General features: G+C 39.7%; 1 protein-coding gene and 1 long non-coding RNA gene across 2 annotated transcripts in view; one reads left to right on the top strand and one right to left on the bottom strand.

Annotated features, from left to right (window-relative positions):
* Positions 1–12,045, top strand: part of dtl (denticleless E3 ubiquitin protein ligase homolog (Drosophila)) — a 40,407-nt gene extending 28,362 nt beyond the window's left edge. Inside the window, exons 12-15 of the mRNA XM_063055820.1 lie at positions 1,387–1,476; positions 4,634–4,748; positions 6,535–7,367; positions 9,656–12,045. Of these exons, the coding sequence (XP_062911890.1) occupies positions 1,387–1,476; positions 4,634–4,748; positions 6,535–7,367; positions 9,656–9,712 (1,095 nt within the window). The 3' untranslated portion in view covers positions 9,713–12,045. The remainder of the gene's footprint in view (positions 1–1,386; positions 1,477–4,633; positions 4,749–6,534; positions 7,368–9,655) is intronic.
* The window catches only part of LOC134350532 (uncharacterized), a 58,824-nt gene continuing 45,628 nt past the window's right edge, over positions 11,567–24,762 (bottom strand). The window contains exons 3-6 of the long non-coding RNA XR_010018933.1: positions 24,604–24,721; positions 24,280–24,372; positions 23,215–23,357; positions 11,567–11,680 (exon numbers count right to left, since the gene is read on the bottom strand). This is a non-coding gene — a long non-coding RNA (uncharacterized LOC134350532). The remainder of the gene's footprint in view (positions 11,681–23,214; positions 23,358–24,279; positions 24,373–24,603; positions 24,722–24,762) is intronic.

Genomic DNA, 24,762 nt, shown 5'->3' with positions numbered 1-24,762 from the left:
AGATGATATGGAGGTTTATGGTATAGAAAGTGTGAAGTATAACATACTTCACGATGTATGGGGGAGTGTCAGGTTTTTTTTAAGAACGTTGGGTACATGGAATGCACAGTGAAAGTTGGTGGTAGAGGCAGGTGAGAAACTCTTAGGTATGTACATGGATGAGAGGAAAAATTGGGAAGGAAAGGTTAATTAGGTTAAAGGTCGGCAGAACATTGTGGGCTGTAGGACCTGGCCTGTGCTGTACCACAAGCTGCAAGTTATCACTTTCCAGCAAACTGTTTTCAAAAGGGCTTTTTTTTTTTTTGGCCTCTGTAAATGATCTGCTTCATGCAGCTCACGGATTGATAGACTTCAGTCTACCTAAATGCATATTTTTAATGTATGACGCAGCTCCACAAATTGGAAGTGAGGGATTCTCATATTCATGTCACTAGATGGTTGAAATCAATGGGAAGTCATAGCACATAAATTAAACTTTAGGTAATGTCTTTTGAATCAGCTTTTAGTGTCTTGCCAAAAATCTTGTTTTTTGGCATGCTTGCATTATAAATTTTTCTCCTGTTAACTTTTTCAAATTTGAGCTCAAAAGTTGTTTGCTGGCTGTTATAATCTCGCAGTTGTCACATCTGTCTTGTGCTGAAATGGGGTCTTATCACCAGGAGACTGGTTCCTTTGAAGAACTGCCTGCTGGAAAGTGGTTAACCTCCCACAAGTTTTGCAGGCTTTCAGAGGGAAGAATGAGTTTCATGGAGTTGGCTCATTTGTGCTGACTTTCTTCACTTTGAAGTTGTTGAATTGGAGAACACATCTTTTAAATCTGACTGACTTGGGTTTCCATTAGGGCTCTAAGTTATTCCATGCTGTAGAATTGGATTATCTTCAGAAAAGAAGTGAGAAAGGAGAGGAATTGAAAGAAACAACTCTGCAGTTGCACCCTTAAACATTTCATCTTTCATCCTAGATCCATGAAACATTTCCTGGGTGATGGCAGGAAACTGCCCTTATAGTCTCTCTTCATGGTAGTTTCCATACCAATTATTATTTGTAACAATTCTCTTTCTAAAAATTGTTGCATTATTTTTAGAAGGAGAACGACACTCTTGGATTAAGGGGTGTTTGAGCTGAGAATTGCCACATACTGCTGTCATCACTAAAATTTACTTTGCAGCGTTTGGATCTAAATTAGGGTCAAAGAGTGCCATATAACTAAATTACAGCAACTGCAGGTTGTGATAACTTCACAGTAGCCTGAATTGTACGCGCTCTTTCATGTAAATGTAGTGATATGGAATTTAAACCGCTGATGCTGCTACTCTGGAGAAGATGAGGTTCATATTATAACCAATTGCCATTAAAACTCACTATTTCAATTCCTTGTTATTTCAGGTCTCTGATCCTCTTTATCCACCAACAGTGCTTCAGGGACACACTCAAGAGGTGACCTCTGTTTCCTGGTGCCCTTCAGATTTCTCAAAGGTCAGCTTTTGTTTGTGGTCTCTTTTTTGGGGGGGGGGGGGAATGGTATTTTCGTGGCAGATAATTATCCATTTGGCTGAGCAGCTTGGAACAAACATTCTGAGTAAAGTTTATTTTCGCTGCTACCGCTATCAGGAGGGAGGCTCGGGAACTTTGGGTCCCACATCACCAGGTTTAGAAACTATTATTACCTGACAACAACCATCCGGCTGTTAAACAGTGCTGATAACTCCACACTCCTCAACGCTGAAATGACTCCGCAATCTATAGACCAACTTTCAGGGGCTCTTGTCGAGTTATACTTGTAGAGCTATCGCACACTGCAGGACAGAAACAGGCCCTTCAGCTCACCTAGTCAGTGATGAACTCAGTCTGCCTTGTCCCATCGACTTGCACCTGGCCCATAGCCCCCTCCCATACATGAACCTATCCAACTATCTCTTGACAGTTGAAATCAGACCTCCATCCGCCATGCCTGCTGGCAGCTCATTCCACACTCATCACCCTCTGAGTGGAAAAAGTTCCCCCTCATGTTCCCCTTAAGCATTTCATCTTTCATTGTTGACCCGTGACCTCCAGTTGTAGTCCCACCCAATGTTCTCAGTATTATTTACTTATTTGCCCAATTTGTCTTCTGTACATTGTTTGTTAGTCTTTGTTATTTATAGTTGTTCATAAGTTCTGTTGTATTTCTTTTTTTTCCTGTAAGTGCCTACAAGAAAATAAATCTCGGTAGTATATACAGGTGTATACAGTATAGGTCTCAAAGTGACATATACTGTATGTACTTTGATAATAAATTTGCTTTGATTTTGAGAGATGTTGACCAAATTTGCTGGTCTGAGAGATTAATTGGGCATGTTGATTGGGAACTTGTGTAAAGCAAATTGTTTTTAATAAGAATAAAATAAACATTTGAGGTCATTTGTTTCTTCAAAGCTGCAACAAGATAAACAATTTTTTTAAGACTCTGAGAAAGGGGAAAGGAAGTAAAAGTACAAAAGGAAATTAATTTGGCAAGATGGGAGAGACGAAATTAAACAATGAAAGAGTTGATGGAGCAAGATGAAAGTAGGTGGTCATGGGACAACTGGGAGTTTAAAGAGGGAAGCAGAATATTTATATAAAATTGTCAGAATGCTGGATATCTGAAATGGAAGCACTGATTTCAGTGAGTCCATAGGGTAATTATGTGCCTGGACTGGAACTGGAGTATTTCGTTCCTTGAGCATCTGAATAATGCTGAAACAGTATGGGAGGCTAAGGGCAGAGATCCAGATGACATGTCGGGCTACTGCAGTGTGCAAGGGAGTGCTTGAGCAGTCACTCAGCCTGCTTTTGATTATCTGAGTGCAGAGGAGGCTTCATTATGAGTGATAAATGCAGCATCTGAAATGATGCGATTTCAGGTAAGTTGCAGCTTTAAATGGAAACAGCAAAGGTTTGGAGTTTGAAAAGGGAAGGTGTTCGAGGTAAGGAATTGCATGTACAGAAGAATGAATAACAGAGAAGATTAAAGAATGAAGCAGAACATCCCAGAGGTAGTGGTTCCTTCTGGAATGCTGAAAGAAGAGGTAGTGGCATCACATTTGAAATGTTAGAAATTGCTACATTGAAGGGAAAAACCTGCTGATGTAGGTGAGGGGGGTGGAATCGGCATTGTGCACAAGGAACAGGAAAGACGAGGAACTGTTAAAACCGTGGTGCAAGTCAGAAGTGTAGAAAATTTGTTGGAAAAATTGATCAATGTTCTTTGAAATGACCATATTTCTTAAATGAACAATTTGAATTCAATATAGTAATCAAAACATTGAACTGTTACTCCTGTAATAATGCAACAAATTTAAAATTGTATTTGTCCCTGCATTTCATTTAACAGTACAGGTCGACTTTCTATAATCCAGCACCATTGGGACCTGAGGAGTGCTGGATTAGTGCAAATGTCGAATTACAGAAGGATGCATTAAGCAATAGCTAACCGCCTCATCATACCTTTAAAATATCAAAGGATTCAAAGGTTCATTTAATGTCAGAAAAACGTATACAATATACATCCTGAAATGCTTTTTCTTTGCAACCATCTAGAAAAACAGAGGAGTGCCCCAAAGAATGAACAACAGTTAAATGTTAGAAACCCTAAGTTTCCACCCCCCCCCACCCCAGCTTGTAAGCGGCAGCGAGCAACAATTCCCCCCCTCCCCACCGGCAAAATATAAAGAGCACCTACTACCAGCACTCAAGCGTGAGCTTGACAATAGCAAAGACACAGACTCGCAGTTACCCCGAAGACTACATTGCACTTGCAGTTACTGAGGGAATCCTCGTTAGTTTCTCTTCCTCCGCTTAGTAATGTGCTTAAATTCAGCGGGTCACCATGTCTGATCTGAGGTCGTAGGCAGAAGAGAACGGAGCGCCCGCCGGGTGATGCCGGAGGGCAGTGTGCGACTGCCGGCAGGCAGGTGAGAAGGCGGACTGACCCAGCGCGCGCTAGCTTCCCCCGCCGCTGGTATGTGAGACGGGCGGCCGCACCTCACACACGATATTAATAAATGCAGGAAAACAAGCAGGAATCACCTGACTGCTTACAAGAGCGCGCCAACACGTGAACAGATCTAGCGCAACCAAAACAATGCGCAGCAGATTGGTACAGTGGCCTGGAAAATTTGAAATTGCAATTGTGTGGAAAATTTGAAATCGGTGTGGATTAATAAAGGAACCGGATTACAAGTAGTCGGACTAGTGAAAATCGACCTGTAGTCAGAAATTTCAGTTGAACTTTAGTTGATTAGAGAAAGTTGAGCAAAGATGAGCGATTGTGTAGCATTCAACAAAGGTATGTTGTTGCTGTGCATTGCTATATTATTAACCCTTCCCACTCAAGAATGTGAGGTACTATAATAAATTCATAAAAGTGCTTATCAAATCTGGAAGTAGCAGAGCTTGTAGGCTCCTTGTGATCTATTTGTGTAAGGAAATATAATTCTTCCTGGTCGCAATTCTGTAATTTGTTTTGTCAATTAATAACTTAAGCTCGGAAGATACAAATAAATTTTCTGTACATAACTGCAGCTGCAAAAACCTCTTGTAAATCAGTCCATCATAAAGCTGCTAATATTTGTGATTTTTGACAATTTACTCTTGCTCCTCTCCCCTTTAGATTGCCACTTGTTCTGATGATAATACTGTTCGCATCTGGCGTCTAAATCGAAAAGCGGATGTGACTAAGTCTGAATTGGTGGGGTCTGCATGCCAGAAGAAGCTGGCAGAAAAAGGTAAAGGAAGTGATGCAGCTGAAGTCTGGAGCCACAGGACAAATGTGCACGGATATATGCGGCCGGATATTTTAAATATCATTGACCATTTTGTTTTTGTTTCCTTATGTAATTCCTGGGTGAGTTACTGAGTTTTAAAGCTCCTAGAACAAGGACTTGTAGTGCAGCATGACAAATCTTAAGTAACTGCAAAGAATTGGTGGTGTACCTTCCAAACAAAACTACTGAGGGTAGAATTTAATCATGTCTCCCTCTTAAATGCTGTATGACCTACTACACTTCCCCAGTTGTATTTATTCCCTTAAACATAGAAAATAGGTGCAGGGAGTAGGCCATTCGGCCCTTCAAGCCTGCACTGCCATTCAGTACGATCATGGCTGATCATCCAACTCAGAACCCTATACCTTCCTTCTCTCCATACCCGCTGATCCCTTTAGCCACAAGGGCCTTATCTAACTCCCTCTTAAATATAGCCAATGAACTGGCCTCAACTGTTTCCTGTGACAGAGAATTTGACAGATTCACCACTCTGTGTGAAGAAGTTTTTCCTCATCTCGGTCCCTTTATCCTCAAACTGTGACCCCTCGTTCTGGACTTCCCCAACATTGGGAACAATCTTCCTGCATCTAGCCTGTCCAATCCCTTTAGAATTTTATACATTTCAATCAGATCCCCCCTCAATCTTCCAAATTCCAGAGAGTATAAGCCTAGTCGATCCAGTCTTTCATCAAATGAAAGTCCTGCCATCCCAGGAATCAATCTGGTGAACCTTCTTTGTACCCCCTCTATGGCAAGAATGTCTTTCCTCAGATTAGGGGACCAAAACTGCACACAATACTCTAGGAACATACATCAAAGTTGCTGGTGAACGCAGCAGGCCAGGCAGCATCTATAGGAAGAGGCGCAGTCGATGTTTCAGGCCGAGGCCCTTCGTCAGGACAATACTCTAGGTGTGGTTTCACCAAGGCCTTGTATAACTGCAGCAGTACCTCCCTGCTCCTGTACTCAAATCCTCTTGCTATGAATGCCAGCATACCATTTGCCTTTTTCACCGCCTGCTGTACTTGCATGCCCACTTTCAATGACTGGTGTACAATGACACCCAGGTCTCGTTGCACCTCCCCTTTTCCTAATCGGCCACCATTCAGATAATAATCTGTTTTCCTGTTTTGCCACCAAAGTGGATAACCTCACATTTATCCACATTAAATTGCATCTGCCATGAATTTGCCCACTCACCTAATCTATCCAAGTCACCCTGCATCCTCTTAGCATCCTCCTCACAGCTAATACTGCCGCCCAGCTTCGTGTCATCCGCAAACTTGGAGACGCTGCATTTAATTCCCTCGTCTAAGTCATTAATATATATTGTAAACAACTGGGGTCCCAGCACTGAGCCTTGCGGTACCCCACTAGTCACTGCTAATATAAGAATATTAGCAATTAAAATATTCATTTTGTTTACTATTAAACATCTTCATGACTCATTGAGCTAATTAATAATCTGAACTTGCAAATTAAACGAGTTGACTGATGGGGTCTTGACTTGTTTTAGTTGGGGCAATAGTATTGATTGAAATTGTTGAGTTGAAATGAACCAAATGTGAACTAAGCAACACGCAGTAAGAGTTGGTCAATGTAACTTAGACATGGAACTAGGATAAAAATTGTCTTTTAAAATAATAATTTAGTTATGAATTGATATATTTGGAATTATTTTAACTTAAAATTGTACAAGCTTGAAGCATGATCCCTTATTGATTTAGGATTGCATTGTTTTTAACAGATGTCATCATTCATTCAACACATTGTACTCCACCCAAAACTTCATTGATGTTAGGTCCCAATTTGCCATCTCCTCAGCAAGCTGCATGTGCCCCTAATGTTAGTGGAGATATGCCTCTCTCTTCCAACACTCCTAGCTCTGTAACCCAGAGCTCCTTGAGTAAGAATTGTACACCACGTCATCTGCGTAAGTCAGCTTCCCCCTCACCAACTAATTCTTCCTCTGGGAAGATGTCAATCAAGAAATGGATGGTTAAAAGCCCCAGCCCTTCTGCTTCTCACTTTGTTGGCCACGATACTTCAAGGATGGTGCTGAATCCAGCTAGACAAATTCAATCAAAGGATGTCTTGGCAGTTATAAATGCTCCGATTTCAGAGAAGAAAGTTAAAAGAAGATTGGACACCAGTGATGGTTCAGTAATGGACAATAGTAAAAATGAAGACTGCAGTCTTGCAGCAGAACTCAGTCCTAAAAAATGTAAAATTGATACTGGCTCTACAGAGACGCAGAAACGGAAAAACTTATTAATGGAAAATATTGAAGATAAAGGGATGAAGGGCACTGGCAGTAATTCTGGAGACATTCTTCCTTTGACAAGTCCTTTTCCATGTCCAGACCTGGAAGCTTCCTCAGCTTCATGCAAGTCCCATCAGAGAGCTGAAATCCTGGACAAAGAAAACAACTCCCTGCAAAACTTAAATTGGCTTACGGAATTAGGGGAGAAACAGAAACTCGAACTGAGTGTTAAAATCGAGAGATTATCCTCAAGTCAAACTGTCTCTCAGAACTTGTCAGTGAAGAAAAAAGAAGTATGGAATCTATCAAATTCACCTGTAAGTATTACAGTTTACTGTGGAACACGATACAATATATAAATGATTTGGACAAATATAGGTGAGCTGATTAGTAAGTTTGGAAATGAAGTGGAAATTGGTGTAGTTAAGGATGGTGAAGCAGATTTGTCCAAGGATACAACAGAATATAGATCAGTTGCAGATATAGGTGTGGAAATAGCTAATAGAATTTTATCTGGGGAAGTGTTAAGTGTTGTATTTTGAGAGGTGAAAGGCAGGAAATATACAGTAACAGCAGCAGCATTCAGCTTTGATATACAAGAGTGTTCTTTAGGTACAAGTCCATAGCTCCCTTAGAGTAGCAACACACTTGGATAAGGTAGTAAGCAAGTTGGGTGGCGTTCTTGTCTTCGTCAGTTGGGGCATTGAGTGTAAGAGTCTGGAAGTTGTGTACAAGTCATTGCTAAAACCATATTAGGAGTGTTGTGTGCAATTCTGCTCACCTGTTTACGGATGGAGGGTTTGGAGCAGGTACAGAAGAGGATGCTGCCTGTATTAGAGTATTACCTTAAAGGAGAGGTTGGGCAAACTTGTATTTTTTTTTGAAGTGGCAGAGCCTAATAAGTTTATAAAATTATGTGGAGTATAAATAGGGTAGATCTTTATCCCAGGGCAGAAATGTCAAATACGAATTGGCGCAGCTTTAAGGTGAGGATAGGATGGGGAAGGTAATGGAAATGTGTGGGATAAGCTCTTAAACACAAAGAAGTGGATGCCTGGAAAACACTATTGGGATGGTGATCGAAGCAGACATGGAATATGGCATTTTTTAAATTATTAGCTTTAATTGTCCGATGTTTGCGTCAGTGACAAATATAGTCAAGGATGTGAGTCCAAATGAGCTGCCATGCTTCCGGCATTAATATACAGAAGCAAGCTCACAACTTGCTGTCCCTAACCTGTACATCTTTGGAAAGTGGGAGGAAACGGGAGCACCTGGAGGAAATCCACATGGTCATGGGAGAAAATACAGTTCCTTGGAGACTTTGGCGGGAATTGAACCTGGGTCGCTGGTACTGTAAAGTGTTGTGCTAACCCTACTTTACCATGCTGGCTGTGTAAGGGGCATCCAGACAGGCATTTGAATATGCAATGAATGGGAAGACAGATTGTATGTAGGCAGATGAGATTCGTTTAATCTGGCATCATGGTTACCCCAGACATTGTGGGCTTGTTCCTGTGTTCTGTTTTGATGTAAACATTTCAATGTTAATAGGGCTTTGTGTTAAGTTATGTTCCTATGTTAATACTGTGTATTGGATTATAATAGCTTGCCTTTTATCAAAAATACTACCAATTAGATAGATTATGAAATAAAGTACTTTTTTGCTTGTAGTTAAAATTCTCATCTGTTTAATGCTTAGTTTGCTGTTTTAGTGAGTTAACCTGGTAATCTTTCATAGGAAATGACTTCTTTATTTAACCATATTTCACACTTTCTGTAGTGCTGCTCCTTTCCAGTTTTTTGTGGATTTTTGTGTTCTACTCTGTGTACTAAATTCTATATTTTGTTTTGTTGTCCAATTTGCACTGGTCTCCCTCACTTCTACTGCCTGCTACTAAATTATTCTGACTGGATCCAAGCAATTCTCCCACTCATTTTATCTGTCAGAATAATTTACATCTTTGATGTTTTTATTTTAATTGTGCCCTGTTCATGTGGTATTCTTGTTCATGTAAGCAATCTGATACCCGTGGCTTCTGTTCAAGATAGCACCAAGCTGTCCAGGTCATCGCTTAGACATTTTTTTTAAGGATTGTAGGGCTGATTCTGGGGATGGCACAGGGAGTTGGGGGTCAGGTTAGGCTTCGGAGAAAGCAATGAGGGAAAAATAGGAGCAGGAACCAATGGTCAGTGTCCAGGATGGAATGTGCTGCATGTACATGAGTGTATTTTTACTGTTATGCTATGTTGGCACGAGAGACTGCCTCCAGCATATTCTTGGGTTATGTTGGCTGTTAACACAAACAACTCATTTCACTGTGTTTCTTTGTATGTGATAAATCTGAATGTATATGTTTGAGGGGAAAGCTCTCCAAAACAGTGACAGATGACTAGGCTCCCCTCCGATGTATGTATTACCTTGTTTGAATAAATTTGTTAGTATCTTTGGACCACCCCTACCATCCATTTAAGCTGGTATCTGAAATGTGAAGCGTGTTGCTTAATTTCTTTACTATGTACACACTGTCAATGTCCTCAGGCTTATTTCTTGTATAGAAAAGTTCACTTAATAATGATTTGTTTGTATGTATTTATTCTACAGACTGCAGCTTCAACACGCAAGATCTCTTCGTATTTTCAGCGGAAGTTAACTGATTGACCATATTGTGTAGCTGGGAATTATTGGCATAACCTAATGCTGTATTCAGAGCTTGCAGCACTCTCGATGAAACACTTCTTATCATCTTTGTGTAGTATTTCCTGTCTGCCATCTGTGATGGTGTATGATTTGTGAAATGGTGTTTAGAATTTTTAATAGATTTTTTTACTATTGTTCAACCAGTTTTCCTCTGTTTCCAAAAAAAATTGCACCTAACCGGGTATGCAAGTTAAATTCTAATGACAATTTGTGTACCAGCAATCTCGTTTCCGGTTGGATCTAAGGTTTGTGCTGTCTGATAACAATTCTACAATACGTGTAGGTACAGGGCTGAAAGCTACCAACCACATCACAGCTGGCTCATTCTGCAGTGTATAGAAGTGAGTAGTGAGATAATTAAAGAACTACAAATTACAAAATTTAATTAATCAGTACTTTTGAGCATTGGAGTAATTAATTTATTAATCAAAGGACCCTGGTTCCATTTGAATTTTATCCAATTTTTAATCCGCCTAATTTTATTATCTTTTGTTATTTTTTTTAAAACATGGATTTAAAGCTACATTTGTAAATTGCGTTATTGCTCGATTCAGAGCATGTTGCCTCCCAGAATATATTTTGCCCTCTTTGTTTTGTATTCATTTTATTTTTTGCTTAATGTTGAATACACCATGTTTTACTATGATAACAGTGACACGGTGGCACTGCAGATAATGGAGGTGTCTCAAACTCCTGTGATGCCACCTCAGTTCAGATCTGCAATATTTACATGTTCTCCATGTGAGCACATGGGGTTGCTCCAATGTGCTGGTTCAGTGGATTAATTGGTCACCATAAATTACACTTACTGTGTGAGAATGGGAAAGCAGGGGTATTAATGGGTATGTGTAAGAGAGTAGATTATAAAGAAATGTCGGGGAATGAGATTGTTCTGATCTGTGGCACAGACCCTAGGCTAAATTGCCTCCTACATCTTGAGGAAATAAGAAATACAGATGCCTTCGCACAACTTGAATCAAAATTATACCCGTGTGTAGATTAAGCTATTTGTAATGGACCTTTCATTGTAATAGAATTATAATGGGTAACGAAATAATATGGAAACATAGTATGATACCATGGGTGAAGCAGAGGTTAAGTTACATTTGGTAGAATCTCTCTGCCATTTCCTACCCCTGTCTCTTGTAAGTTCTTGTTTCAATAACACCTTTCCAATGGTAAACCTCTATCATTTTCCATGTGATATGTGTGACAATATTTTCCTTGTTTTCTGAATTATGGTGGTACAACTGCACTTTAATTGCATGAAGATTAACTTGCTAAAACTGTAATATAGTTCTGACTCAAAATTCCCAATGAGCTAGTTTATTCATCTGTCTCAGTAGGATTTAGAATACTTAATGCAGAAGTTAAACTTCCAAATTTTGTATGATTTTGGAAATTAAAATTGCACCATGTATTGTTTTCCTTATTAAAGTAATTGCAAGCTTCAGTTGATTGCATCCATTTACTGTATACACAAGTTAATTCATACCTGGAAGCAAATAGTGTTCTGTATTTTGTTTTAGAAGCTTGTGAATTATAGTTCAGAATTTAATATTGCTTACCTCATTTTGTCCAGCATTGGATAAAAGGAATACATGAACTTTTATAACACATTTATTGAAACTCAGTATTTTATGCAGCTTTAGGGGTTAACTGTATAAAGGTCAAAGAATCAAGGTGCAATGTAAACCAGGAAGGAAGTGATGCAGGCACTAACTGGCTTTGACAGTTCGATGTTACAACAATGTGTGCCTTGTACTTCCCAAGTACTTGCCTGATTTCAGATACTCCAGAAATGTTTGTATCCCCTTGAGATGCACTACTTCCAACTCTCTCCTGTTCTTTTGAAGTATCCTCTGCTGTTGCGACTTTCCTGAGGCACATTTTATCCTTTGCTTGCTTAAACAAAAATGGAGAAATGGCCTGAAAAATTAAGCAAAAATGTTTTTAGCATTTAGAGTAATAAGATTGGCTAAATACAAGTAATACTGAAGAATCAATGGGGAATTTGCTCTTTTGAATGGGAAATTTCTTTTGGAAAAGCTAAGTGCTATGGCCAAAGCCCTTTGCCTGATTCAGTAATACAGACTATTTTGAATGTAACCAGGTAAGGATAAATTTGTTGATAAATGTTAACAATTTTGTTTAAAATTAAAACAAAGTCATAGAAATTATCCTGAAGCATATCCTTTTCCAATTTTTGCTCTTACTGAAGAACTTTCTGAGGGATAGACTTTGGCAGTGTGCTCAATAGCTCTGCGGTTGTAAAATGTTTATTTAACACAATAAAATACTGTCATTTAAAATAATCATTTGCTGTCATAATTGCGATTTAGATCTCAATTAGTCACTTAATATTATGGTTGAAGCTATTTGTGGTTAGACAAAATGCCATTTGCAAAAGAAAATTAGTACAACCTCTTTTCAGTACTCTCTGACTAATTCCAGTATTGTAAATTTAAGATAACCGAACTTGAGTATTTCTGAGATTTAAAATGCTAATAGATTGAATTGTTACTGACTGCAACCTTAGCACCGTTAGTCGGGAGACTGAAATCTCACACAGAGATATCCCTTCTGCTAATTTGTTACCCACAGGGCAGCACACCAATTTGTTCTCGCCGTCTTAAGAAAGATTATGGGGGGGGGGGGAATAAAGAAAATGGTTTGAGGTTTTTAAAAATTATGCTGGAAAAACTCAGCAGTACTGACAGTATCTGTGGAAGGAGAATTGATTAACAGTTCCAGATGCTGATTATTTCAGATCCAGGATGGAGGTGTAGTTACATGGCACAGAAACATGCCGTACAGCTGACCTCATCAACATCAAGCTGCCTATTTGAGTTGGTCCCATTTGGTCCATAGCTCTCGATCTTTCCTATCTATATATCCATCTATTTTTTGAAAATATCCGAATTGTATCTGCCTCTAATACTTCCTCTTGAACCTGGTGGTGTGAGTGCTGAGGCACTGGTACCTTCTTCCTGATGACAGCAGCGAGAAAAGAGCATGTCAATAGACAATAGGTGCAGGAGTAGGCCATTTGGCCCTTTGAGCCAGCACCGCCATTCACTGTGATCATGGCTGATCATCCACAGTCAGTATCCAGTTCCTGCCTTATCCCTGTAACCTTTGATTCTGCTATCTTTAAGAGCTCTAGCCATCTCTTTCTTGAAAACATCCAGAGACTTGGCCTCCACTGCCTTCTGGGGCAGAGCATTCCACATATCCACCACTCTCTGGGTGAAAAAGTTTTTCCTCAACTCTGTTCTAAATGGCCTACCTTATTCTTAAACTGTGGCCTCTGGTTCTGGACTCACCCATCAGCGGGAACATGCTTCCTGCCTCCAACGTGTCCAATCCCTTAATAATCTTATATGTTTCAATCAGATCCCCTCTCATCTTTCTAAATTCCAGTGTATACAAGCCCAGTTGCTCCAATCTTTCAACCCATATGACAGTCCCACCATCCCGGGAATTAACCTTGTGAACCTATGCTGCACTCCCTCAATAGCAAGAATGTCCTTCCTCAAATTTGGAGACCAAAACTGCACACAATACTCCAGGTGTGGTCTCACCAGGGCCCTGTACAGCTGCAGAAGGACCTCTTGTATCAATTCCCCTTGTTATGAAGGCCAGCATGCTATTAGCTTTCTTCAGTGCCTGCAGTACTTGCATGCTTGCTTTCAGTGACTGATGTACAAGAACACCTAGATCTTGTTGTACTTCCCCTTTTCCTAACTTGACTCCATTTAGATAATAATCTGCCTTCCTGTTCTTACCACCAAAGTGGATAACCTCACATTTATCCACATTAAACTGCATCTGCCATGCATCCGCCCACTCACCCAGCCTGTCCAAATCACTCTGCATTCTCATAACATCCTCCTCATATTTCACACTGTCACCCAGCTTTGTGTCATCTGCAAATTTGCTAATGTTACTTTTAATCCCTTCATCTAAATCATTGATGTATATTGTAAACAGCTGCAGTCCCAGCACTGAACCCTGCGGTACCCCACTGGTCATCGCCTGCCATTCCGAAAGAAACCCGTTAATCACTACTCTGTTTCCTATCAGCCAGCCAATTTTCAATCCATGTCAGTATTCTGCCCCCAATACCATGTGGCCTAATTTTGCCCACTAATCTCCTATGTGGGACTTTATCAAAGGCTTTCTGAAAGTCCGGGTACACTACATCCATTGGTTCTCCCTTGTCCATTTTCATAGTTACATCCTCAAAAAATTCCAGAAGGTTAGTCTGGGACCTTTGATGGATGCAGCCTTTCTACAGCAGCTTGTCATGTAAATGTGCTCAATAGTTGGGAGGCTTTTACCTGTCATGTCCTGGGCTGAACCCACTACCTTTCCAAAGGCCTTGCAAACATCTACTGCTCTGCCCTTGTTGATCCTCTTGGTCACTCCTTCAAATATCTGAGATAATTTCAATGCACAAAGCCATAATCAGCCTTTGCCTTTCCAAATGTAGGTAGGGCCTATTCTCCTTCCACAGATGCGGCCTGACCTACTGAGTGTTTCCAGCACTTCCTGCCGTTACTTTAGATTTCCAGTACTGTACCTGCATTTTTATTCCACTTTTTTTCGTGTTATGAACTCTAGTTCTCGCACATGGTTAGGTTTCCTTACTATCTAAAATGAGGATTTACACAGTCGTCTGGGCTGCAAGTGACTTTGACCTTGACTGTGAACTTTAACACTGAATGGCATGTGTCTTTTTCTTGTTATTGTGCGGTGTTAAGTGACTAGCTTGGAAGGATAGTTCAAAGAAATCCATATTGCTCAGGATCTGGAGCTGATGGGGAATGACCTCTCCCAAGGGCACAATTAAACCAGATGGAGTTTGTCAACCATTTGGTTGTTTTCATATTGTCACTACTGAGATTTATTTTGTAAATTCAGTTTATTGAATTTTAATTCCATATAGGAGAATTTGCATCTCTGGATTGTTAAACCAGGATTACTGGATCTGGTAACTGAACTGTCCCACCACCACTATATCCAGTTTCCAAGCATACCTCCAGCACCAAACATTACCATACCACCAACCCGCCCCCCCCCCCAACACACACACACTCAAACTCACACTGTTCACTTTCTGCAGGGATCACTCCCTCTGATTCCCTTGTGTATTTGCTTTCCACGAATCTCCCTCCTGGCATTTATACCTGCAAATAGCCTAAGTGCTATACCTGTCCATTCACCTTCCTGCCCTGCATTCAGGGCCCCAAACAGTCCTTCCAGGTGAGACAACATCTCCTCTGTGTAAGTGCTGGGGTTGTCCATTGTGTCTGGTGCTCCCTATTTAGTGAGACCCGCCATAAATTGGGGGCCCAGTTCCAGCACCTGTGTTCCATCCACCAAACGTGGAATTTCCCTGTGGCTAAACATTTTAATTCCCATTCCCGTTCTGACATGTTGGTAGATGGCCTCCTCTTGTGCCACGACGAGACCACCCTCAGAGTGGAGGAGCAGCACTTTATATTGCGTTTATGTAGCCTCCAACCTGATGGTATGAATATCAATTTCTCCTGTTTTTAAAAAAAAAATTCCCTCCCCCTCCCCTCTTCAGTTCCTCACTCTAGCCTCGACTCTTCTTACCTGCTTATCACCTTCCCTGGGTCACCCCTTTTCTTCTATAGTCCACTCTCCCTTCAGATTCTTTCCTCTCTGGTTCTTTTATCTTTCCTACCCACCTGGCTTCACCTAATCACCTTCTAGCTACCCTTCCCCTCTCCCACCTTCACCTTTTCGTCCTGGCACCTTCTCCCCTCCTTTCATATCCCAAAGAAGGGTCTCTGCCTGAAACAACAACTTTATTCATTTCCATAGATGAGTTCCTCCAGCATTACGTGGGTGTTCCAAGCTCTAAACTGTCTTTGCAGTATACAAAAAATGTAATGCATCTTCTTCCATGATCCTAGTTACATTATGTCTGAGTCAGCCAGTACTGTATTTCTCCAACATTATCTTATTCCCCAGGTCTGCATGTAACAGTGAGATGATACATGATTCAGGACATGAGTTTATTTTCTGTTTCCACTCCTCTTAGTCATACTTGATGTACCTTATGAGGAAGAATTAGATTCTGAGTATCTTTTTTCTTAAATGGGCAATGGATATAGTTTCATCACTGAGTGGCCCCAGAATGCATTGCCTTGCATTCATGCTGTTAGTGATTTTTGTGTTCAGGACATGTACATTTAACGACTGAATTTGGCTATCAGTCTTCACGTCTGAAAATGTATTGTGCATTTAATTTGGAGTGCAGCTCTTAACAATGGGTTCCTAAAAGCTGTGAACCCAGTCCAGATAATGCTGATTAAAATTCATTTCGACGTCTATGGTGTGGATGTGGATCAGGAAGTATGTAGTTTCAAAGTAAGCATTGTCCATACCTTGTAAATAAGGAGTTATCCTTTGATGTTTGCCACATAAAATGTTGAGCCCCAGGTTGGGCCAGCAGACCTTTCCACCAAAAGCATCGCCATATGATGCCTGCTGTACTTGTTTAGTCGAATAAAGAAGCTGCCTTGTATCTACCAGTAATTTTCTCCGAAGATTTCATTCACGCAACAACACATGCCTTGCTGGTGAAATCGCAACTTGTCATGCCTGGCCTTGTAGATGTTCAGATGTATGTACTTGTGTTCATTATTGAGTCAGGTGCTTCTCTTACCTGATACCCCTTTGTTAGTGAGTCTCCCACTAGTCTACAGCAGTGGAAGAGTCAAGCGAGGGGGACACAGCTACACAATAAGAGGCCAGTTATTTAAAACTAAAGCATATAGGAATTTATTCTTTAGGGATAATTAAATCTCTGATGTACTTAAGGCAGAGACTGATACGAAGAGGTGAAACAGTGTAGATCAATATTGAATGACAGGGCAGATGCACATGCTCCTATTTTGTTGTACTCTTCCTCCAAAGCCACTTGATGCTTCACATCTGATCAGTTAATTTAGCACATTTAACAGATTGAACATCATCGTTTCTGATCCACATAACTTAGATATAATAGCTACTTAGTTTAATAAAATACAGGAATGTTTTTTCTACTTTTGAGCTGTTTACCAACTCATAGATTGTAAGAACATATGCAAAGATGCTCCTAAAACTCAAAAACCCTACATTTCATCTCAAAACTTTCACCTACCTGGTTTGTATTTGTGGCAAGATCTTTTACTGAGTCGAAGGGAAAAAAAATCAGTTTTTATCTTTTACATAACATGATGGAAATTAACAGGAATGATCATCCCAGGCATTCATCCAAATTGGAGTGCAACTTGTGTAGGCGAGACTGAAAATCCACATGGGATCATGCAATCCTGAATTATCATCATCATCTGCAAGTTTCTGACTGTTAGTTTGATACGAGGAGCTTCATCTATCCAAAAGAAATCTCATGTGAATAGATTATTCTCTGATCATTTTCTATGGAGCTGATCTGCAAGCCTTGATTTCTTTTCTAAAATTCAGTTTTGCCTAATTTTTTTGTTGTGATACTTTCATAGAAACAGAAAACCTACAGCACAATATAGGCCCTTCAGCCCACAATGCTGTGCTGAACATGTACTGACTTTAGAAATGACCTAGTGTTATCCATAGCCCTCTACTTTTTCTAAGCTCCATGTATCTACCAGGAGCCTCTTAAAAGGCGGATGTAACTGCATTTTTCAATTAGATATTTCAAATAAAAATTCTTGTGTAGTAATCTATCTTTCAGAATTATACTTTATTTTCTAATATGCCAGATATAGGTAATCACTCCCAAGTGAAATCCTATGCTATCTGCATATCAAAAGAAGTGGAATTTTGGATCACAAACGAGAGAATCTGCAGGTGCTGGTAATCTGAGCAACACTCACAAAATGCTGGAGGAACTCAGCAGGTCAGGTAGCATCTATAGAAAAAAGTGCAGTTGCCATTTTGGGCCAAAACCCTCTGGCAGGACATTTGGATGAAGTGTCAATGAATGGAGCAGTACAGAGGATCCACCAACATTAACTTAGATAACAACACAGCTCCCCAAAATAAAAAAAATTGTGTAGATTTTGTCACGTAGATAATTTCATGCAAAATAAAATGTAAATTCATAATTCTATTTGAGCAAATTGCACCCTTTTTTTGCTGGTGGGGAGGAGGAATTGTTGCTCGCTGCTGCTTACTCGCGGGGGGACTTTGGGTTCTCATGTTTAACTGTTGGTTCATTCTTTGAGGCATTTCTATTTTCGTGGATGTTTGTGAAGAAAAAGCATTTCAGGATGTATATTGTATACATTCCTCTGACATTAAAGTTGACTTTTGAACCATCTAATGCAGGTTTGGTTCCAGAGTTGCTTGAATGTTTTACACTTTGTTTCATGACATTTTCAACCTGAACCCCTGCAAGCTTGTAAGTTTCATCAAAGAAGCAGTTCTTGATATTTGTGGGGAAAACTGAATAATTTGGAAGCTTTAAAACTGTAACTTCTAAATTATTCTGACATGCAGTTAGTACATTTCCTGCTATTTTCCACCCACTAGAGTATTTTATAAATTATACCGAAGTACCTTTAAAAAGCATATTTACATCATGTAAAGATTTGTAGAATTACACAATGGAGTGTTATAGAAAAAGATGCCCCTGCCCCAGAGGAATTAACTAACCATGAATTGAATACACAACAGCTATTTAGGTTCATACTGCCTTGAAGCTGGAGAAGAAACTCACAAGATAATCTTATTTGGTCTACAATAATTAGACAGCCAACAAACGATGATTTTAAAAAATGGAGGCAGATTGAAGATGCTGGAAACTGCAATAACAAACAAGTGGAATAGCAGCTGTGGAAGGGAGAAAACAATGTTTTTGGTCGAGACCCTACAGCAGGGCTGAGAAAGGGTAGGAGAGGTAGTCAGCATAAAAAGAATAGGGGTAATGGTGTGATGGGCCTGATATGATTGGAGGACCAAGGAGGGGTGAAGGACGATGAATAGGTAGAATCTGGTATAGGTGGAGTTGGGGGGCAGTGGCAGGTGGATGATGGGTAGGGACAGTGGATATGGTAAAGTTAGGAAGGAAATGAATAGGAACACAGGTTACCAGTGCTGCAAATCTAAATAGTAAAGAGGGTTTAAATACAGAGGTGAAGAGCAGGAGGAACTATGTCCATTATTAAGGAGCTCCAGCATCCGGGGCATGCCCTTTTCTCACTGTTACCATCAGGTAGGAGGTACAGAAGCCTGAAGGCGCACACTCAGCGATTCAGGAACAGCTTCTTCCCCTCTGCCATCCGATTCCTCAATGGACGTTGAATCCTTGGACACTACCTCACTTTTTTAATATACAGTATTTCTGTTTTATGCACTTCAAAAAAATCTATTCAATATACGTATTTGATTTGCTTCTTTATTTATGATTATTTTTTCTCTTCTAAATTATGTATTGCATTCAACTGCTGCTGCTAAGTTAACAAATTTCATGTCACATGCCAGCGATAATAAACCTGTTTCTGATTCAGATTGGGTTGAGGAGGAGTTGGTGGGTGAAATGTGTGAGTGGTAGATAAATAGAACAAGGTGGGAGAAGTGGGTGAAAATAGAGGATGAAAGCAGGGTATAGGCCAGAGGACAAAATGGAGAAGTGGAGGTGGATAGGAAAGTTGCAGGGGGCGGGGGGGGAGAGAAGTGATGGTTACCTGAAATTAGGAAATACAATGTTCAAAGCAAAGCAGGCAGAGCACATTATTTTAGTTAATGAAACTTGACTAGCTGTGTTCTGGTATTTACAAGTATTTACATTATAGAAACTGGTGTAAGGTATAAATATGTACCGAATGAACAAAGCATTATACCATATAAAAGGCTTATGATGTAAATACAGTTTTAACATTAGTTAATCACTGAGGTCCTCCAATATATATTTTGTAGTAATATTTAAAAACATCAATCATTGGAAATCCTATTGCAGCTGCTGTAAATGTCTCTGGCTGCATGTCAACCAGGATGTTTTCTTTCCCACTAAACCACCAATGACTGACAACTCTCAAGAGGGGTGGGGTTACAGAAGACTGCATCACAAAACTCCTGTAACTGGAGTTTTACATTTCCAGAAAAATGTATTAAAAGGGCATAAAAAGTAAGAAATGAAGCTCTATGTGGCACAGCTTAAATGTACAATACTGCAAAATGGCTTTGTTGTGTGCGCTCAGATTTTCTGGTTACCTCTGTGGCCTAACAAGCAGCTACCACAAAGGAACTCCCTCTCCTTCCTGATATTCTATCACAAGATCGAGAGATCGAGGGATGGTAAGCAGCTTAAAACTGATCTGTTTTGAAAATTCTGAGATGCCTTCAGAGTCTTAGTAAGTGGCAACAGTTCTCTCATTATTGCGATCAGGCTATGATTCTCTGTATCAAACTATCTACTATTTAACTGAGTTCCTAAGGTTCATTTATTGATAAGACTTTTTAAGTTGAAATATGACAGGTACTAAACTGGTTACAAAATTTACTTTCTTTCATCATTCCTTAGTCTTAAGGAAGGTTTTATGTGATATTTTATGCTGATAACATTTTAGCAGCCAAGTGTCTTGTCTCTGCCAAAACCCCAGGAAGAACTTACATTGTGTCTTTCATCTGACTAAGTATTATGGACCTAATTCATATACAAGTCATCTTTTTTAAGTGACTCTAAGTTATGAAATCTTATAATTGCGCACACTACAACATGTTAGCAGTAGAAGTATTTTGCATAATCAGAAGGTTAAAATTCCAGATCATAATTCTAAAATAATTTAATTTTATGATTTCTGTATTGCCTATGATAGAGGAGGTCATTCAGCTTATCAAGTTAACGACCACTTACAGCAAACCCATTTCCCCACTAAAATCCAGAGAGCCGTCTCACGGTCAAAGTGGCAATTCTGGACTGAATCAACAAAGGATGCTTGACAGTTGTTGCAGGGCTTGAATATTATCACCTGGTATAAAGTTAAATCAAGTGATGTGGGTGACAACAGGGCTTTGCTTCCTAATGAGCTTAAAGCCTTCTGTGCTCGCTTTGACCATAAAAACATGGAGGAGCCGTCACAAACTCCCACAGCCCCTGATGATCCTGTGATTTCAGTCCAAGTCTTCAGGAGGGTGAACCCACGAAAAGCATCTGGCCCATCCAGGGTACCTGGCCAAGCACTAAAACCTGTACTAATCCACTGGCTGGAGTTCACCGAGATCTTTAACCACTTGCTTTCGGCAGTCTGAGGTGCCCACCTGATTCAAGCAGCCTCAATTATACCACCCACCTATACCCAGGGTAATTTACAGTGGGGGGGGGATAAAAAAAAAACCCATCCAGGCATATTTTAGGATGTGGGAAAAATGGAGCACCTGGTGAAACTCTATGCGATCACAAGAACATGTAAACCCCATGCTGACAGTGATCAGGATTAAACCATGGTTACTGGGTCACTGTGCTGCCCATAAATCAGTCTAATATATGTTTGGATGCGTGAAGAGCTCTGTAGCTAGCACCTCTGTAAAGTTATATAAAGCTGTAATCAGAAATCTTCCTTAGCCATGCAGCTCGACACTGATTTCAAAATAATGTTGCATTTTAAAAACTTGCACCACTTAAAAAAAAAATTCACACAACTTTTTTACTACTTACTATTGTAGCTTCCAGAACCACACCATTCCAAAATTTCAAGTCCTTCAATTATGGCAAGTGTGCATTTTAAGATTTTGTTTTACAATTTGCCATTAATCAATTTGTCTTTTGTTGGCTAGGCCCTAGGCTCTGGAAATCCATTCATAAACTTGTCTAAATTGCATTCTCCCCTAACATCAACTTTAATCTTTTGATGTGAAGTGGAAGTCGTAAAAGATTTGGTTTCAAAACAAAAAACTGGAATCTACAGTTTTCTGCCACATTGAAATCAAGGCTGTACATATTATGCACTGAATAGTCAGTCCAAACTAATATTGTAAAGGCTGTAAATGTGCCAGTGGGAAATCTTAATGGTGGGTTAATGGCTGAATTCCCTTCTATTGTTTTCTTTGTACCGAAATAAAGGGAGAGATGTTTAACTAAACAACATGCACAATTCTGGAGGAACTCAGCAGGCCAGGCAGCATCAATGGAAAAGAGTACAGTCAATGTTTTGGGCCAAAACTCTTCATCAGAACTGCTTTGAGTATCTGCCAGATGATCTGGTGTCCTCCCACATCCCAAATGATGAGCTTGGTGGGTTACCAATTGCAAACATCTAAACATACTGGAAATCCAAGTAACACAAAATGCCAGAGGAACTCGGCAGGCCAGGCAGCAACTATGGAAAATAGTTGTTGTTTGAGGCCAAGACCCTTCATCAGGACAGGAGAAATAAAATGGAGAGTCAGAATTAGAAGGGGAAGGGGGAGAAACACAAGGTGATAGGTGAAACGTTAACTATACTCTTTTCCATAGATGCCACCTGGCTTGCTGAGTTCCTTCAGCGTTTTGTGTGTATTGCTAGGGAGGTTAATTGGCTACTGTAAAATAGCTCTTCATACAAGTGACTGTAGTGAGGTAACTGAAGAACTTAACATATTCAACTACAGGTTTTCATAATTATCTAGAAGAGATTTTATTTGTGTCATTGTACCTTGTGTTGCTGCAAATAGCATTTAACCACATTTGCAGCACAGCAACCTGATACACAAGGAAACGGCATTCACAGAAAAATCTTTCACTGGCTTTAAGTCAACCCAGTTGCTTGGTGATATTTCCATGTCACCTCTTCTACCTTGCTGCCAGGACTAATATGGCTAAGATTACAAAGTTTTAAGAAAGCTACATGAAATAATTACAAGATACATTGAAGCTTTTGAAACGCCAAATGACTGCGCTTTTGTGAGACCAAAACCCTGCCGCAGAAGGTCCAAGCACATTTTTGACTCAGCTATCTTCAACCACACCTTTAATTACTTTTTCTCCATAAGTTCAGAAGCAAGGATTTTTAAACATATGATTGCATAGTATTCAGTTCCATTTGTAATTTTTCAAATAAATGAAGGATTTCCTGCAAACATGTTCTACAAACATCCAGATGTGACAAATATACAGGGATCAGCCACAATATGACCCTAGTTAAAAGGCACACAGACTTTTGGAAAGTTAGAGTTACTCCTATCTTTCAACTCTATATGTTTTATATTCTATAGATTATATATATTCTATACTGTATTGGAAAGCAATTTGGTTCCCTGCACTCTCTTCATTGTTCAGCAAATTCTTTATTTTTGCCTACTATAATTGAATCTGCCTCAACTATTCCAGATCTTAACCACTCACAGAGTAAGATATGTTTCTCATGTCACCTTTTTGTCAATCATCTTCAATCAACTTTATTAAAATCTATACCATTCATGGTTTTAAACATGCCATCTTCTCCGGTCTATACAAATAATAGAATTACCTTTTATTCCTGGAATCATTTTAGTACGACTCCTTGAGATTATTTCTCTTACTCATGAATTCCAGTGAAATTGGGTAACCTTAGTTGATCTTTCCTCAGTAGATAAATCCACATTTGCCAGGAATTAATCGAATTCATCAAATCTGGAATGCAGTGGTGGAAGCAGATACAATAACGTCTTTTAAGAGCCTCTTAGAGAAGCACATGGAGCTTAGAAAAATAGAGGGCTATGCGCTAGGGAAATTCTAGGCAGTTTCTAGAGTGGTCGGCACAACATTGTGGGCCGAAGGGCCTGTACTGTGCTGTATATTTCTATGTTCTATGAATACATGGTGTACCTAACTCCTTGGTACCAAAACTGCAACGCAGTATTCAAAAATGGTTTCAACCTAAAATGTGAACTTTGTTTCTCCTTCCACTGATGTTGCTTAACCAAGCATGGTCAGCATTTTGTTGTTTTTATTTTAGATTTTCAGGATCTGCAGCTTTTTCATTTCAATTTCTTGTACAACTTCAGCTAGCTTCAACTACATTTACCCCCTCCCAAAAAATATAAGGCTATCATAACTTGAGTCTCTTTGGGTAGAACTCAGATATAGAAAAGTGCAAACACTGTAATGGGATTTTATTACAGAACCACCCGCTCCATCCTCCCAAGAGCCACAGAGTTATTAAGGAACAGATATGCAGATTAAGAAAAGGTGAAAGAACAATTGGCTTGTTGTCATGGGGGACTTCAGCTTCCCTCATGTAAACTGGGACCTTAGTGCAAATGGTTTAGATGGGGCAGAATTTGTTAGGTGCATCCTAGATAGTCCATAATATTAGAAGAGTTCTTAACATAATTCATGAAAAATTTGATGCTAAGGATACAGCAGTATTATCACTGGATGCTTGGCAGGCCTTCGATAGAATAGAATGGCCATATTTATTTAATGTATGGCCTAGATTTGGATTTGGAAAGAACTTCCTGAACTGGATTCAGATTTTATATACAAATCCAATAGCCAGTGTCTTAACAAATAGTAAGTTTCTAAACCAGTCACCTTGGAGCAATCTACTCACCAGGGATGTCCTTTGTCACCGATGTTGTTTATACCGGCCATAGAACCCCTGGCTATGGCAATAAGAACTCAGACAGGCCCGTCGGGCATCCAGCTAGGAGAACAGGAACATAGAATAACCTTATATGCTGACCATGTGATTTTTTTTTAAACAAATTTATCCGTCAGTATTCTAAACTTAATGCAACAGATTGAATTATTTGGGCAGTTCTCTGGTTATAACATTAACAACTCAAAATCATCAATACTATTTTTGAACAAAGAGGAAAGACTGAAACCAGTCATAAAAACCCCATTTATAAAAGCAAAGGAAGGATTTACCTACCTTGGTGTCAAAATTGCCCCTGAAATTAAAACGATCGTCCCAACAAACTATGACCCAGTAGTGGGCGAGTGAAGGAGACATTGGATCGATGGATAACAATGCCCATATCAATGATTGGCTGTATAAACATGATCAAAATGAATATATTACCAAAATTTC

The sequence above is a fragment of the Mobula hypostoma genome, chromosome 8 (assembly GCF_963921235.1).
Source record: "Mobula hypostoma chromosome 8, sMobHyp1.1, whole genome shotgun sequence".
Lineage (NCBI taxonomy): Eukaryota > Metazoa > Chordata > Chondrichthyes > Myliobatiformes > Myliobatidae > Mobula > Mobula hypostoma.
This window is presented reverse-complemented; position numbering and strand designations above follow the sequence as displayed.